The sequence below is a fragment of the Galeopterus variegatus genome, unplaced genomic scaffold (genome assembly GCF_000696425.1).
Source record: "Galeopterus variegatus unplaced genomic scaffold, G_variegatus-3.0.2 Scaffold3494, whole genome shotgun sequence".
In the NCBI taxonomy this organism is placed as follows: domain Eukaryota; kingdom Metazoa; phylum Chordata; class Mammalia; order Dermoptera; family Cynocephalidae; genus Galeopterus; species Galeopterus variegatus.
Genome location: NW_007729605.1, coordinates 21,198 through 39,962, shown reverse-complemented (window position 1 = coordinate 39,962; position 18,765 = coordinate 21,198). Strand labels below are relative to the sequence as shown.

Below are 18,765 nucleotides of genomic sequence, written 5' to 3'. Positions count from 1 at the left end.
GTGAAATATCTGAAGATATTTCAGAATATCTTCAAAATAAGTCAAGAAAGTAATCCCATTCATAATAGCTACCAAAAAAATGAAATACCTAGGAATAAACTTAAACAAGGTTGTGAAAGACTTGTACAATGAAAGCTATAAAACTTTGGTGAAAGAAATTGAAGACACGAATAAATGGGAAGATATCCCATGTTCATGGGTTGAAAGAATATCATCAGAATGTCTATAATATTACACAAAGCAATCTACAGATTCATGCAATCTCTGTCAAAATACTGATGACGTTCTTCACATAAATAGAAAAAAATGATCTTAAAATTTGTGTGGAACCACATAGGATCCCATACAGCCAAAGCAATCTTAAATAAAAAACAAAGTTGGAAGCATCACTTTACCTGACTTCAAAATATACTATTAAGCTCTAGTAAACAGAATAACATGGTACTGGCATAAAACATGTTGCCCAATGGAACACAAGACCAAAAATAAACCTGTGCATCTACAGCCAACTGATTTTCAAGAAAGTTGCCCAAAAAATACATTTTTCAGGAAATGGTGCTGGAGAAATTGGATATCCACCTGAAGAAGACTGAAAATGGTCCGGGTCTCTCACCATACACAAAAATAACTCAAAGTGGATCAAAGACCTAAATTTAAGACCTAAAATTATGAAACTACTAGGAGAAAACATTGGGGAAGTGCTACATGAAATAGGAGTCAACAGTGCTTTTTTGAGCAAGACTACAAATGCACAGGAAAGTAAAGCAAAATAGACAAATGGAACTACATCAAACTAAAAAGCTTCTGGGCCGGCCCGGTGGCGCACTGGATAGTGCGCCGCTTGGGAAGCGTGGCAGCGCTCCCGCCCGAGGGTTCGGATCCCACATACAGACCGGCTCCCGCTCACTGGCTGAGCGAGGTGCGGGAGCAACGCCGAGGTTTGCAATCCCGTTGCCGGTCCCTGGTCCGGTACGGGGGCAACACTGAGGGTTGCAATCCGTTGCCGGACACAGAAAAAAAAAAAAAAAAACTAAAAAGCTTCTGCACAGCAAAGGACACTGTCAACAAAGTGATGAGACAACCTACAGAATGGGAGAAAGTGTTTGCAAAGTACACATCAGTCAAGGGACTAGTATCCAGAATATGTAAGGAACCTAAACAGCTCAACAGAGAAAAGAACAACCCAATTAAGAAATGGGCAGAGGACCTGAACAAACATTTCTCAAAAGAAGACATACAGATGGCCAACAGACTCAAGAAAAAATGTTCAACATCACTAATCATAAGAGAAATGGAAATTAAAACCACAGTGAAAAATCATTTCACTCTAGTTAGAATGGCTGTTGTCAAGAAGGCAGAAAATAATAAATGCTGGCAAGGATGTGGAGAAAAGGCAACTCTTCTGCATTGTTGGGGGGAATGTAAATTGGTACAGCCCTTGTGGAAAACAGTATGATTCCTCAGAGAACTAAAAGTAGAGCTATCTTGTGACCCAGCAATCCCACTCCTGGGTGTATACCCAAAGGAAGTGGAATCAATATGTGGAAGAAACACCTGCACTCCCATGTTCATTGCAATACTGTTCACAATAGCCAAGAGATGGGATCCACCTAAATGCCCACCAGTGAATGAATGGACAAAAAAAAACTGTGTTGTATGGAATGGAATACAATTCACCTACTTAAAAAAAATGAAATCCTGTCAAGGATGGAACTGGAGACCATCATATTAAGTGAAGTAAGTCAGGCATAGAAAGACAAGTACTGCATGATCTCATGCTAATGGGAAATCTAAAAAACAAAAAGTGGTCCTAATAGAAGTAGAGAGTAGAATAATGGGAGGGGAAGTAGGGTAGAGAAGGGGAAGTGGTGGTTTAGTGGGTACAAAGCTACAGGGAGACAAGAATAAGTTCTGGCGTTCTAGGCTGACAAGAGCTAATGTTACTATATTGTATATTTTTAAATACCTAGAAAAGAGGATCTTGACTGTAATCAAAAAGAAAAGATAAATGTTCAGAGGACTGATACACGGTCTACCCTAATAGGATCATTGTGCAGTATATGTATGGAAACAACACACTGTAGCCCACAAATATGTACAATTAAATTTTTTTTTAAGTTTATGGGAAAAATAAAAACAATGCAAATCTTTCCTCAGACTTTATGAATACACTTGTTATATACACGTGCGTTTTAACAATATTTGCTTACTTTCAGAAATAATTTTAATGTATTATTTTTTGTTTTGTTAACTACAAATGTTCCCTTTTAGTTTATTTTAAAAAGAGTTAGTTTGACTAGATTATTTGAAACTTTCAGATGATGATGTAATTTCTACAGTCACTTTCTGGATTATTGCTGATTTTGATAAGCCATCTGGGAGAAAACTGCTTTATAATGCATTAAAGCACATGGTGAGTATCTAGATATTCTTACCACAAAAATTTCAGTTTGTTGCAATTTCAAGAAAGCAATGTGAAGAATATGCATTAAATGTTTATTCTGCATGTTAACATTTTAGTTAACTTGATTAGAAGACGGTGCTAAGGAGACTAAGGAAATCAAATTCAGTCTCTGTGTAAAACAGATAACTTTGGCCAGGAAAAGAAAAAACTGTCTTCTGTGAATCATGACCTTTATATCTGATAGCCCTTACAATCAAGTATACACGTCTAATATTGGGTACAAGTAGGCTATTAAAGAAAAGTAAATGACTCTAGAGCTTACCACTACCTCATTGACCCCAAAACTACTTTTTACCAACAACAATAGCTAGTAATAGCAATTTTTGTCACATAAGTAGGCAGCACCTTCTCTCTCTGATTATTTTAAGAAAAACTGAGTAAATTTATCTTACTGAATAATATTTTAATCCTTAATGCAACCTTAGTGTTCTTGTTGTCAGATGATTACAAACCAGTATACTTCAGAAGGACTCCTTCCTCCCTTCCTCTCTTCCGTCCTCCCTTCCTTCTCTTTCTCTCTTTGTCATTTTGCTCACTGACATTTATGTATTTATTCAAAAGTATTCTTTTTGTAAACTTCTGTATTCTTAAGGGAATATATGTCTGTCCAGATTTTTAAAAAACTAAGAAACATAAAATATTTTATGAAATTGTTTTTATATTATTTAAGTGTAAATTCATTGCTGTGTAATAAATTGCCCCATAACTTAATGGCTTAAAACAATGAACATTTATTTCTTACCAGTTTTGTGGGTTCAGGAATTTAGGAGCAACTTAGCTGAGTGGTCTGGTGTGGGGTCTCTCATAGGATGCAGTCAAGACTTGAGCTATGGTTACAGTTATCTGAAGGCTTGACTGAAGCTGGAGGATGAGCTGCTAATATGGCTCACTTACCTGACCATTAACAGGAGGCCTCAGTTTTTCACTGGCTGTTAGCAGAATGCTTCATTCCATTGTCCTCTTTCTTGTGTTGCTTAAGTGTGCTCACATCGTGGCAGCCAGCTTTCTCCAGAATGAGTGATAAAGACAGAGCCACAATGTCATTTATGATCTAGCCTCAAAAATCATATGGTAGGGCCGGCCCGGTGGTGCACTGGATAGTGCGCCGCTTGGGAAGCGTGGCGGCGCTCCCACCCGAGGGTTCGGATCCCACATACAGTCCGGTTCCCGCTCACTGGCTGAGTGAGGCGCGGGAGCAACGCCGAGGGTTGCAATCCCGTTGCCGGTCCCCGGTTCGGTACGGGGGCAACACTGAGGGTTGCGATCCGTTGCCGGACATGGAAAAGGACAAAAAAGACAAAAAAAAAAAAAAAAAAATCATATGGTATATCTCCTGTTTATTACACAGATCTATTCATTATGAGAAGAGAACATGAATACCAGGAAGTGGGAATTATTGGGGCCATCTTGGAGGCTGGCTAACAAATTAAGAATAAATAATACATTTTAAATTAATCATTATAACATCTGCTAGAAGAATTTTCTTATATTCGAACACTTTGGAATGCATTTGGTCTTTTCTAAGTAGCCTACAAACCAGCAAATTTCAAAAAAGATTGTTTGGGATCTGTGGAGCAACAGTCATCTTGTTGGGAGAAATTAGCTTGTGCCTGCTTTTTCTTCTCAAGAAGTTCTGGGAGCAGTTCTCTGAGAGACCCATAAACTGTCTTTCCCCAGTAGTTATGATGTATATAGCAGATGACTTTCCCTGGATTTAGTTTGTTGCTTCTTCTATAACTTTCAGAATGCTGTCTTAATAGTTTATTTCTTATAAGATGGATGGTTATTTCATTATCCCAAAGCTTTTCAAAATCCACATACCTTCACAATCATTAAAAACACATTATTATTAGACTTAGAGTTTAATTCTATTAATGATTACATATATATATCAATTATATCGAGGTCAAAACAAATAGTATCTTTTGACTCGTCCAAGGAAATTGACAAATCTTTCATTCTTCTCTCCTCTCCTAGTTTGCTTCCTCCTGTCTTTGCACATTTAAGCAGATGTCAGTAGTTGTAAGAAACTTTACAGCAATTGTAAGGAATATTTTAGCATTTTGAATATATCATCCCATTTCCTTCTAGCTTCCACTGTTTCTGATACGAAGTCAGTTAACGTTATTGGGGTTCCCTGGTATATGATGAGTTGTTTCTCTTACTCTTCAGGATTTTCTGTTTATCTTTTTTTTTTTTTTTGTCTTTTTGTTTATCTTTGACTTTTAACATTTTCACTGTGATGTGTTTGGCTGTAGATATCTTTACATTTATCCTTCTTGGAGTTCATTGAGCTTCTTGGATATGTAAATTATGTTATTCATCAACTTTGGGAAGTTTTCAGCCATTATTTCTTTAAATATTTTTTCTGTTCCTTTTCTTCTCTCCAGTATCTTCTATTATGCATATGTTGTTATGCTTAATATTAATAAATGTGGTGTCTCACATTTCTCTAAGGACCTGTTCATTTTTCTTCATTCTTTTTATGTTCTCTTCTTCAGACTGTATAATCTCTATTGATTTACCTTCAGGTTCACTCATTCTTCTGCCATCTCACATCTACTGCTGAGTCCCTCTAGTGAATTTTTCACTGTAGTTGTACTTTTGAAATCTAGAATTTTCTTTTTTTTAGTAATTGCTGCCTCTTTACTATTGTTACCTATATGATGAATCATTATTATTATAATACATCCCTTTTATTCTTTAAACATGGTTTCCTTTAGTTCTTTGAACTATGATATATCTGTTAAATCCAACATCTAAGACTGTTAATGCCTGCTTTATTTGCCCTTTGTATGACAGCCTCTCATGCCCGCTTCTAATACTTCTAATGCCTGCTTTTTTTCCCCTTCATATGAATCACACTTTCCTGTTCCTTTGCATGTCACAATTTTTATTGAAAACCAGACATTTTAGATAATACACTGTAGGACATTTGGATACTGATAACCCTCCATCCCCAGGGCTGGTTATTTGTTTGTTTGTTTGATTGGTTGTTTGTTTAATTCTGTAAAGTCTAATTCTCTATCAGTCTGTGTCTCTGATGTTTCTGCTCAGGTTTTTTTTGTTTTGTTTTCTTGTTTTTATGTTGGCTCCCTAGAGGAACTGCCTGTGAGTCAACAAAAGCCACTTATTGGCCAAGGTTGTGCCTCAATTTCCATAGCCTGTTAAATTTTTATCCTTTAACGTTGGGGTGTGTGTCTCAGAGACTTTCAAAGTTCAGGGGTTTTATGATTTTGCCCTACATTCACCCATGGAATAGTATTTTGGAATTTTCTTTTTTAATCACTCCTAAGAAAGTTCAGCCTTTGACACATGTATACAATCTTCCAGATATCCTAGAAAGAGTTTAATTTTTAGTTTTAAGCCTGACTTTTTAGGAGTTGCCCCAGAGTCAGAGTAGCTTTTTGTTCAGCAGCGTTTATTCAGAGGTTCTGCCTAAGTCCATTAAGCCACTAAGGATTCTGCCCTTTGCTAATGGATCTACATGTGGCTTAGGGAATACTTTCATATCTGTCCCATGCCCCATTCTAATTGCTCCCCAGTGGGACCAGTGTAGCATATGCACTTAGTTTTCCAGAACTTCAGGGATGGGTATGATCACAAGTCAGCTCTTCTTGGCTATTTCTTTCTCTAATTTTCTGTTAAACTTCTGGCTACTCTGCCATTTCACTTCCTACTAGTATAATGGGGCTACCAGCCCTTAATTGCTTTCCAGTAAGGTCTCCATTATTTTGACACAATGCTGTTACATATGAACTTCTGTACACTCTATTCAAACTAGTCATTCTTCTCAGGCCGAGCTGCAGAACTCTTTTTTTATAGCCTTCCTCTCTCCTTAGGTATAACATCTGTGCTACTGCATTGGAACTGGGGCAGGAACAGTGGCCCATTTCTCCCAGAATGATATACTCATGCTATGTATGATCAGTGGGTAGTGGATGGTAGTCCATGGTCTTCTTCATTTGCCTGTCTTGGTGTGGAACCTCTGTCTTATAGGCAAGCTTGGGCTGAGGCAATTGAGTATTCTCAGCTTGCCATGCCTGATGGAGAACTTCTGCGCTACAAGTGGGAGCTGGGCGGGGGAAGGGAGCTCTAGTTCACTTGGTCTTGACTGTCTCAAGTGAAGTTTCTGCCACATGAAGCTGGGGGCATGAGAGATATCAGCAGCCTGTCCTGCATGGGGTGAAACATAGCTCTCGACTGGGAGCTGAAAAGAATGGGAGCCCATCTTCTTGGCCACACCCACCTGAAGTAGAGCCTTCATAACTTGGAACTAGGAGGTGGGGAGGATAGGAGCAGCTTGTGGCCCAAAGGACACAGGCTCTTACTTTCTTAGCGAGATTTAGTGTATTTTCCTCAAAAAGTTTTTCTCTATATGCCAAATGCCCTTAGAACAATTTCCAGAGACTTGTAATTTTTACTAGTTAAATGGTTGATTTACTGGGGGAGAGTGTCCACCAAGGTTTTCCCATAGCCATTCCAGAAGTAATGCCTCATTTGTAAGAAAATTTACAAATTTAACTCTTAATTGATTTTACTCTTCTTATCCTTTCATACTGTAACTTTATTGCTATGAAAGCTATCATTTTGTACTAGCCATTGGTTAGCTGATACACATTTTGAAGTAGTTTTTTGAGATAGGGTGTATTTTCTAGCTGTTTAAATCTGAGTATGTTTATCGTTTCTACTTTCTCATTCTTGAGTCAGAGTTTATTTTTTCTCAAAACCAAGTAGAAATTGCCTTACTGATTTTTTTTTTAATTGCAGAGGAGAAATCTGCTTTTAGGCTCCTTCCTCTTAAAACTAAAAACAAAGACTGTTTCTAGGTATTGATAGTTTTTATTAATTTTTTAAAAATACACATCCTTTCTCATTTGCAGTATTTTCTCTAATTTTATTTAATTACTTTTTCAAAACTTATTTATTCTAGTTTTTTATGTTGTATCTTCCCTTTCTGTCATTCATGTCTATTTTTTTTCCTCTTCTTTTCTTCTCCCCCCCCCCCCCCCCCCCCCCCCCCCCCCCCCCCCCCCCCCCCCCCCCCCCCCCCCCCCCCCCCCCCCCCCCCCCCCCCCCCCCCCCCCTTTTTTTTTTTTTTTTTTTTTCCCTTTCTGTCTTTTTGTCTTTTTTTTTTTCCCTTTTTTTTCTCCCCCCCCCCCCCCCCACATCTTTTTGTCAGTTTCTCAGTACTCTGGAATGGAGACTCTTATTTGACATCTTGATCAGGGGTCAACAGACTCTTTCTGTGAAGGGCCAAGTAATAAATGTTTTATGTTTTGCATGCCTCATTTACTCTGTCACATATTGTTCTTTATTTTTTGTAATCCATTAAAAATATAAAATAACATTTTTAGAGTGGAGGACCATGTGAATGTAGACCTCAGATGGGATTTGGCATATGGGCTGTAATAGTTGACTACTACTCCTGAACTAGTTCATTAACTGAATTATCTATGGTATCAATCTTATTTTTCTCTTTGCATTATTATATTTTGATTCTCTTTTTATTTTAGCCGGCTTATTTTTAATTTCTGCTTTGTCTCATTTCAACCTTTCCTTATAGCATCCTGGATCTGTTTTTTGGAGGCCATGTCTTCTTTACATTGGTACACAAAATTCAAAAGACTAATATAATAAGCACTTACATACCTACCACTTAGATTTAACAATTGTTAACATCTTGCCTTACTGGTTTTACCTAACTCTCTGTCTAGGGTGGAAGGAAGACAAAAATGGTCTAGATCATTTTAAAGTAAGTTATAGAAACCAGCATATATCATCCCTTACTACTTAAACATGCATTTACTAAGAATAAGGATTTTCTTCTACATAACTACAATATCACTGTCACATTATTAGTACTAAATCTGTATTAAATTTTTCCCAGTAGTTCACACAAAGTTGTCTCCTTCCAAACCAGGATCCACACAAGTTTCCCACACTGCATTTCATTGTTACATTTTATTATTTTCTTCTATTGTTGATCAGTCTTCCCCACTGACTTTTAAAAAAGACCAAGCTAGTTGTTTTGTAGAAAAATTCAACATTCTGAATTTCGCTGATTGTTTCCTTATAGTATTTTTAACTCGTTCTTGTATCCATTATATTTCTCTACACTGGGATTTATGTCTAAAACTTAATTAGATTTTTTTTTTTCCTTTTTTTGTCTTTTTTCGTGTCCGGCAACGGATCGCAACCCTCAGTGTTGCGCCCGTACCGTACCGGCAACGGGATCGCAACCCTCGGTGCTGCGCCCGCACCTCGCTCAGCCAGTGAGCGGGAACCGGTCGGCATGTGGGATCCGAACCCTCAGCGGGAGCGCCGCCGCGCTCCCAAGCGGCGCACTGTAGCAGTGCGCCACTGGGCCGGCCCACTTAATTAGATTTAGCTTAACCAGTTTTGGGCAAGAAAATACCATGGGTAATGCTGTATTTCTCACATAGCATCACATCAAGTAGTATGTGAATGTCAGCTTATCTCTCTATACATTTGAAGTGTTAAGTGGTGATAGCCAAATCCCTACCTTGTAAATGAGCTTTTTCCTTGTTCAAATAGGGATTAATCTATGAAATAATATTTTGACACTGTGATAATCTCCTATTGCCCATGACCTTTCATGTAATGCTTTTAGGATCTACTGATGATGCTTACCTGAATCAGTTGTTTTATTTTTGGATGCGAAAGAGATATTATTCTACATTTATTAGCTGGTATTTTTCTGAATAAGAGATTTTTTTTCCTTTACTAACCAAGGATGACCTGAAATTCTTCCTAAAAATCCAAAGGAAATTCTTTATTCTTTACATTTAGTTACCAGTTATGAGAGAAAGGAGATGGTATAGTAGTCATTACTGCATTACAACAGAATCTTTATGCAAAGAGGCAAAGCACTTAGAGTTACTAATGATTATTTTTTAGGCTATTTCAGTGGTATACTACATTTAGTACAGTAAACAGGAAGACTTTGACAGTGAAAGATGGTGTAAGGTAACATGAACAAACTTGATGGGAAAGAAAATATGTTGAACTGTCAAAAAAAAGTAAATGATATTGGTCTTTTTAACCTATAAATGTGTTTTTCAGGAAACAAATGATTATAGTCGTTGGGGGATTATTTATAATCCTTCATCAAAAATAAATGAAGAGAACACAGCCATTTCTAGAGGAATTCTGGCAGCTTTTCTTACACAGAAAAACAGCTTTTTGAGAAGCTTTCTCAGGAAACTGGCAAAGGAAAACACTGCTACAGCTGTTTACTCTGGAGACAAAATTAAAACATTTCTTACTAAGGTCAGTAGCTATTTGTTTGAAATAAATATGTGTTGCATATTTGAAAAATATGTCAGAGTACTTAGAAATATGTTACTGAGAGCATCAATAAATAAGTATAATCAGTTGAGGATAATAAATAAGCAATTTTTTTACAGTGGAAAAAGATAAACATTAAATGATATGACTTTTTTTTTTTTGTGACTGGCAACGGATCGCAACCCTCAGTGTCGCGCCCGTACTGGACCGGGACCGGCAACGGGATCGCAACCCTCGGTGTTGTACCCGCCCCTCGCTCAGCCAGTGAGCGGGAACCGGTCTGTATGTGGGATCCGAACCCTTGGCGGGAGCGCCGCCACACTCCCAAGAGGCGCACTGTAGCAGTGCGCCACCGGGCCGGCCCAAATGATATGACTTTTTATAGAGGCATTTAATGAATCAAATTTCGTATATTTTGTTAACTACTTCATGATCCTTAAAGTTGATGGCATTCTAGTAAGGATATTTATTTAAAGTGAAGAATTGGGGATTAAAGCATTGTGTAAATAATCCTCAGGTATTTCACTGAGAGTGCAGTTGGGGGGAATTTTAAAGATAGAAGATGATCTTCTGAAAGAATGATTTATTAATTCATTCAGAAATTATTGATCATCTACAATTGAGATATACTTGTGAACAAAGCAGGTAGAAACCATGCTCTTTGTGGAGCTTACATTACAGTGAGAAGGAAAGATAAAATAAGTGATATTGGAGAAATATAAAGACACATAAGAGGATATGCGTTTGATGCTATTTTAGATGGAATAGTCAGGGAAGGCTCTCAAAAGAGCTTACATTTGAGCAGAGCTCTGAATGAAAGGAGACATCAAGCCATGGGAAAATCTGAGGGGAGTGTACTAAGTTCAGGAACACAGCAGGTCAAATGGCCTGACACAGAAGACAGTCTTGCCAGGTCTGAGGTGTAGACAGAAGATCATTATGACCTGAATAGAGTGAGTGATGTGGAGAGTACTAGATGAGGTGAGAGGAATAATCCCAGATATTTCAAGCACTGGTAAGGAACTGAAGTTTTTTCTAGGTATATTGGGAAGCCGTTCAGGAATCATGAGGTGAATAGTGTTTAAAAAGTTAACACCGGATGTCAGTGAAGATTTGATAGTAGGTAGACAAGAGTAGAAACAGGATGAATAGTCAGAATGCTAATGCAATAATCTATGCAAGAAAAATATGGTATCTTGGAATAGATAGTAGTGGTAGAAGTGGTGAGATGATTGACAAAAGTATTTGTTCTGTCTTTTGCTTTTTTAAATTCAAAATATTTTAACATGAACTTGTACATATTTGTAGAGTACAGAGTATTGTTTCAATGCATATGTATACTGCACAATGATTCACTTAGAGTAGATGACATAACTTTGTACCCATTAGTCTACCACTTCTCCTCCTCCCCCTTCCTCCTATAACTCACTCCCCACCCCAGCCTCTGGTAACCATTATTCTACTCTCTGCAAATTATAGAATATTTTTTTTTATATCTGAGTAGTATTCCATTGTGTATATATACCACAGTTTTTTATCCATTCATCTGTTGATGGACATCTAGGTTGATTCCATCTCTTGGCTATTGATTTCATTTCCTTTGGGTATATACCCAGTAGTAGGATACCTGGATCATAAAGTGGATCAATTTTTTGTTCTCTGAGGAACCTCCATATTGTATTCCACAAGGGCTGTACCAATTTACATCCCTGTCAACAAAGTAGGAGAGTTGCTTTTTGAGAGTTTTTTTCTGAATCCTTTCCAGTATTTATTTTTTGTCTTGTTGATAATAGCCATTCTAGCTGGAGTGAGGTGATATCTCACTGTGATTTTAATTTCCATTTCCCTGATGATTAGTGATGTTGAACATTTTTTCATGTGCCTGTTGACCATTTGTATGTTTTCTTTTGAGAAATGTCTGTTCAGGTCCTTTGCCAGTGTTTTCTTCTAATAGTTTCATAGTTTCAGGTCTTAAATTTGGGTCTTTAATCCATTTTGAGTTGATTTTTGTGTATGGTGAGAGGGGTCTAGTTTCAGTCTTCTGAGTGTGGATATGCAGTTTTCTTAGCACCATTTTTTGAAGAGGCTGTCCTTTCTCCATTGGATATTTTTGGCACCTTTGTAGAAAATCAGCCAACTGTAAATGGGTGGTTTATTTCAGGAGTCCCTATTCTATTCTGTTGGTCAGTCTGTCTATTTTATGCCAGTACTATGCTGTTTTGGTTACTATGGCTTTATAGCATATTTTGAAGTCAGGAAGTATGATGCCTCCAACTTTGTTCTTTTTGTTTGAGATTGCTTTAACTATATGGGCTCTTTTGTGGTTCCTTACAATTTTTTAAAATTTTAATTTATCAGTGTACAATGTAGTTGATTTTGTGTCCCTTTACCAATTCCTCCTTTTCCCCCTTCTCTCTCCCCCCACTCCAGGTTCCTTACAAACTTTAAGATCATTTTTTCTATTTCTGTGAAGATTGTCGCTGGTATTTTGAAAGGGATTGTGTTGAATGCATAGAGTGCTCTGGATAATATAGACATTTTGATGATGTTAATTCTTCTGACCCATGAACATGGGATATCTTTCCATTTATTTGTGTCCTCTTCACCTTTTTTCACCAGAATTTCATAGTTTTCATTGTAGAGGTCTTTTACCGCCTTGGTTAAATTTATTCCTAGATATTTCATTTTCTTGGTAGCTATTGTGGTTGGGATTAGTTTTTAGTTTTTTCTTCAGCTATTTTATTATTGGCATATAGGAAGGCTGTTGATTTTTGTGTGTTAATTTTGTATTCTGCCACTATATTGAATTCATTTATTAGTTCTAGTAATTTTTTGGTGGAGTCTATATTTTTTTCTTTGTATAAGACCATGTCATCTGCAGATAGGGATAGTTTGACTTCCTCCTTTCTGATTTGAATGCCCTATTTTCTCTTTCCTTATTGCGTGAGCTAGAACTTCTAGCAACTGTGCTAGGTAGGAGTGGGGAAAGTGGGTATCCTTGTCTTGTTCTAGATCTTAGAGGAAAAGCCTCCAATTTTTGTCCATTCAGTCTGATATTAGACGTGTGTTTGTTGTATATAGCCTTTATTGTATTGAAGTACATTCCTTCCATACCTAATTTGCTGAGTGTTTTTATCATGAATTTTATCATGGATTTTATCAAATGCTTTTTCTAAGTCTATTGAAATGATCACTTATAAATTGGCATATGTCGAACCATCCTTGCATCCCTTGGATGAAACCCGCTTGATGATGGTGTATCTTTTTAATGTGTTGTTGCATTCGGTTTGCTAGTGTTTTGTTGAGGATTTTCATATGTTCATTACAGATATTTCTTTTTTGTGTGTGTCTTTTTCCAGTTTGGGCAGGACAGTAATGCTGGTCTCATATTATTCCATTCTCTTACATTTTTTGGAAGAATTTGAGAAGAATTGGTATTAGTTCTTTAAATGTTTGGTAGAATTTGACAATGGAGCCATCTGGTCCTGGGGTTTTCTTTGTTGTGAAACTTTTTATTATTGCTACAAGCTCATTAGTCATTATTGGTCTGTTTAGATTTTCTAGTTCTTCATGATTTATCCTTCTTAAGTTGTATGTGTCCAGGAATTTATCCATTTTTTCCAGGTTTTCCAGTTTATTTGCATATAGTTGTTCCTAATAGTCTTTTATGACCATTTAATTTCTGTGGTATCAGTTGTAATGTCTCCCTTTTCATTTCTAATTTTCTTTTTCTTTTTTTCTTTGTTAGTCTAGCTAAAAGTTTATTGATTTTGTTTACCTTTTTGAAAAAACAGCTCTTTATTTTATTTATCTTTTGTATTTTTTAAAATCTCTAATTCATTTATTTCCACACTGATCTTTGTTATTTCTCCTCATCTACCAATTTGGGGTTTGGTTTTTTCTTGTTTTTCAGGTTCCTTGAGATGTAGCATTAGGTTATTTGGAGTCTTCTTTTTCGATATAGGCATTTATTGCTATAAACTTCTCTCTTAGAACTGCTTTTGCTGTATCCTGTAGGTTCTCGTATATTATGTTTTCATTTTCATTTGCCTCCAGGAATTTTTTAATTTCCTTTTTGATTTCTTCTTTGACTCCCTTGTTTAGAAGCATGTTATTTAATTACCATGTATTTTTACAATGTCTAGTGTCCCTTTTGTTGTTGATTTCTATTTTTATTCCATTGTAGTTGGACAAGGTAGTTGATATGATTCCAGTTTGTATAAATCTGTTGAGGCTTGTTTTGTGTCCTAACACAAGGTCTATTCTAGAGAATGTTCCATGTGCCACTGAGAAGAATGTGTATTGTGAAGCTGTTGGGTGAAATGTTCTATAAATGTTCATTAGTTCCAGTCAGTATAATAGAGATTAATTCTGCTGTCTCCTGGTTTTCTGTCTGGATGAGCTATCCTTTGCTGAAAATGGGATATTAGAACCCCCAACTTTTTCTTTTCTTTTTTCTTTGACAGCTGGCTGGTAAAGGTAAAGTCCCTGACTATTACTGTGTTGAATTTTCTCTCTCCCATTAGGTCCAGAAGTAATTGCTTTATAGAGTTTATATAACTGAGTGCTCCAGAGCTGGGTGCATATATGTTTAGAATTGTTATACCCTCTTGTTGAATTGATCCCATTATCATTATATAATGACCTTCCTTATCTTTTTTTACTTTCATTGGCTCGAAGTCTATTTTATCTGATATAGGTAGAGTTACTCCTGCTCTTTGTGGTTTCTATTTGCATGAAATAACTTTTTGTATCCCTTCACTTTCATCCAGTGTTCTTTTCTGGAAGAGAGCTGAGAGCTGCACTGGGGCTCTGTTGAATGTTAGGTGTTCCTTTTCTCTTGCTGCTTTTAGTATTCTCTTCGACTTTGGTTTTTTAATAATTTGATTATGATATGTCTTGTGGTGTGCCTCTTTGGATTGAATTTGATTGGTGACCTTTGAGCTTCCTATATCTGGATGCTGTCATCTTTCTCCATACTTGGGAAATATTTCAGTCATTATTTCCTTAAGTATGCTTTCTAGGTCTCTTCTTTTATATTCTTCCAGTATGCCAGTTATGTGGAGGTCATTTCACTTGAGGGAGTCCCATATTTATTGTATTTATGTTTCATTTTTTCTTATTCTTTTTCTTTTTGCTCCTCTGATTGAATAGCATATGTTCTACTTTCAAACTCAATGATTCTTTCCTTTGTTTAATTAAATCTGCTATTGGAGCTTTCTCTTGAGATTTTCTCTTCAGATAATGTGTTCTTTATATCTAGAATTTCTATTTGGTTTTTTTCAATTGCTTCTATTCTTTGTCAAGTTTCTCATTCTGCTCTTGAATTATTTTCCAGCTATCACTTGAATTTCTATCTGTATTTTCTTGTGACTCCCTGAACATCTTCAAGTGGGTTATTCTGAATTCTCTGTCAGATGTTTCATAGACCTGCTGTTCTGTTGGGTTTGTTGCTGGTACTTTGTTGGTTTCTTTTGGTAGTGACATTTCTTGTTTTTTTCTTGATCTTGGTGTCCTTACGTTGATGCCTGGGCACTTGAGGAGACTGCTATTTCTTCTATGTTTATAAGTGTTCTTTGGTGGTGTTAAACTTTTACTGGTTAATATCAGAAGTTTGTCTCTGGTCTGTGGGATTTTTTTATTTCTGTCACCACCACTTAGACTCTGCACTGGGGCTAATGTGCTGTCCTGTTGTTAATCCTCAAATGGGGGAACTTCCTATGGGGACCAGAACTTGAACTCTGTGCTTGAGCTAACTTGCCGCATTGCTGCTGATTCCCTAGGGAAGGCTTTTTGTGCAGATTAGATTTTAACTGTGGGCTACACTTCTAGGTCTTGGCTGTGGAGAAATTCCATCCCCAGACTATATCTTTCCTGTAAACTGCACTCTCTGCAGTTCTATCACCATGACCGATTTCCACTGAGACCAGCTGCCCATGCTGCACCCCAGTGTTCCCCTCATGGGCCAGCCTCTCACCTGCACTCCAACTGCATTCCATGGGACAGGGCATGTACCTCTCCTCACTATGAGTCTCCAGTCTCTGGGCAGCTTATTTCTTTGGTCAGCTGTGGTCCCTCACTCCTACATGTTCCCTGGGGAAACCTTCCAGTGGTCCTTCTGGCCTGTGATCTGGTATGGTGTGCTTCAAATCCCTCCTGTCCCTTGCATACTCCAAGCAAGTTTACATGAAGGGTATTGCTGTGGTTTTTGTGGGCTCCTGGAATCTGATCTGTGTGCTGCAGCCACTCCCCACCCCCTACCAGGTTGGCTCAGAAGCAGCCAGGGCTCAAAATGATTAGAGTCATCCCTACTCTCTCTCACTGTGGCCTCTTGTACCTTCACAAACTCCGTGGGTCTTTCCTTCTCTTCCCCTAGCTCCAGCAGTCCCAGGTTGGCAGTCTGCTTTTTAATAATTATAAATTTATTTATTACTTGTGTGGAGGAGCAACACTGGGAATTGTCTATTTTGCCATCTTGATGACATCACTGTCTCGATACATAGTATTTGTTACACCTATAGTCAGGATTAGCTGTTCAATTGTATGTGACATGTGAAGGTAATCTTTTAAGATTTTTGGCTTGAGGGCCAGCCCCGTGGCACACTCGGGAGAGTGTGGGGCTGGGAGTACAGCGACACTCCCGCCACGGGTTTGGATCCTATACAGGACTGGCCGGTGCGCTCACTGGATGAGCGCGGTGCGGGCGACACCACACCAAGGGTTGTGATTGGTGGTGGATTTTTTTGAGATGGGAAACTCTAAATGAAGAGATTTAGATATGGGGGATCAAGAGTGAAGTTTTGTACTTGTCAAGTTGGAGGTACCTGTTGGACATTCAAGTGAAGATGTTGAGTTAGCAGTTGAGTAAATGAGTGTAGATAGAACTCAGTGGAAGGCTATAATGTCATTTTTTTTTCCAGTCGGTCCAGATGAGAGTCACCAACATTATATGATATTAGTCTTAGTGTGTTTTCTGTTGCTTATAACAGAATTTTTGAGATTGGATACTTATAAAGAAGTGAGATTTACTTCTTACATTCCAAAGGCTGGGAAGTCTGAGGTTGAGGGGGTGCATCTTGTAAGAGCCTTCTTGGCTAATGGAGACTCTCCACAAAGTCCCAGTGTGGTGTGGGACATCACATGGTGAGAGGGCTGAGTGTGCTAGCTAGGTCTCTCTTTCTCCTCTTATAAAGCCACTAGTCCTACTCCCATGATAACTCATTAATCCATTAACCCATGAATGGATTAATTCATTTATGGGGGCAGAGGCTTCATGACCCAATTACCTCTTAAAGGCCCCACTTTCAATACTGCCACATCAAGGATTAAGTTTCAATATGAATTTTGGAGAGGACAAACATTCAAATAATCACAGTATTTAAAGCTAGTAAATGAGGGCCGGCCCAGTGGCGCACTGCTACAGTGCGCCGCTTGGGAGCGTGGTGGCGCTCCCGCCGAGGGTTCGGATCCCACATACAGACCGGTTCCCGCTCACTGGCTGAGCGAGGTGTGGGAGCAACACTGAGGGTTGCGATCCCGTTGCTGGTCCCGGTCCGGTACGGGGGCAACAATGAGGGTTGCGATCCGTTGCCAGACACGAAAAAAGACAAAAAGGAAAAAGGAAAAAAAAAAAAAAAAAAGGAAAAAGCTAGTAAATGAGATTACCTAGAAATTGAGTGGGGGCATGGCAGAGAGCACGACAGAGAGGCTGAAAACTGAGTCTGAGGATATTTCAACATGTAGAGGTACACACAAAAGGGAAGATCCAGTAAAGGAGACAAATGTAACAGCTACTGTGTTAGGAAAATAACCAGGAGCATACAGTAATCCTGGAAGGCAGTTGGAGAAAGTATTTCATGGAGGGAATGATCAACTATGCCAGATGTTTGTGAAGTGAAGCTTTGTATTTAACCATTTTATTTGGTAGGGTGGTCATTAGTAACTTTCATAATAATAGTTTCAGTGGAGTGATAGGTATAAAAGTGAACTAGATTCAAGAGAGAATGGGAAATTAGGAAATAGAGACAGTGAGTATATGTAGTTTTTTAAAGGAATTTTCTTATACAGGGGAACAGAGAAACAGAGCTATTGATAGTAAGGGACTTGAAATGAAGGAAGGATTTTTAAATTTGGGATATGTCACACTTTCGTATGCTAATGAAAGCAGTCTATCTGAAAAATAACAAAGGATGATGTAGAGAGAGGGGAGTAAAGTAGGAGCAAAGTTCTTGAGTAGATAAGAGGTGCTGGGATCCAGTGCGCAAGTGTGGTGGTCTTAAAAACAGAAATTGTATGTCATTTTAACCAGGGAGAGGTAGAATATGAGGGTAGTTCAAAAAGTTCATGGAAAATAGAATTAAAAGGTAATATGAATCTTTCCATGAACTTTTTGAAGCATCGTCATATGTGAGTACAGATGCAGAAGGGTAGATTTAGTTAGGGGTTTCAAGATGAAGTATTTCTCTTCTGATTGCTTTCACTTTCCAATGTCTGGTTGTTAACTAAGTTACTAGAGTGGGAGTAGGTTCTTAGAGGTATGAAGAAATGGGAGAAAATGTTCAATATTTTTCTTTTATTCTGAGCATAAGAAAGTGAACTAAATACATTAGTGGAAGGAAAATTTCTGGTCATCACTTGAGGTCAGTGATCATACATTGAAAATGAGATCAAGGGCCGACCCCGTGGCTCACTCGGGAGAGTGCGGTGCTGGGAGCACAGCGGTGATGGTAGGGCCGAGGCCGTGGGTTCAGATCCTATATAGGGATAGCCGGTGCGCTCACTGGCTGAGCGTGGTGCGGGCAACACCAAGCCAAGGGTTGCAATCCCTTACCGGTCACAAAAAAAAAAAAAAAGAAAATGAGATCCACGTTGGGTACATGTGTTTCTCCAACTGTTTTCCACTGTTTGGGTTCAGTTGCAGTGTAAGCAGAATTGTGTTTAATCGGGGTTGGGATTTTGCCAGGTGAACATGACTAAGGGGAAGCTAAACA

At 38.1% G+C, this 18,765-nt stretch overlaps 1 protein-coding gene across 1 annotated transcript in view; it reads left to right on the top strand.

Moving 5' to 3' along the window:
* Positions 1-18,765, top strand: part of LOC103600879 (UDP-glucose:glycoprotein glucosyltransferase 2-like) — a gene marked incomplete at its 3' end in the record, with an annotated part of 156,175 nt that overhangs the window by 121,561 nt on the left and 15,849 nt on the right. The window contains exons 6-7 of the mRNA XM_008585211.1: positions 2,319-2,413; positions 9,551-9,757. Coding sequence (XP_008583433.1) covers positions 2,319-2,413; positions 9,551-9,757 — 302 coding nt within the window. The remainder of the gene's footprint in view (positions 1-2,318; positions 2,414-9,550; positions 9,758-18,765) is intronic.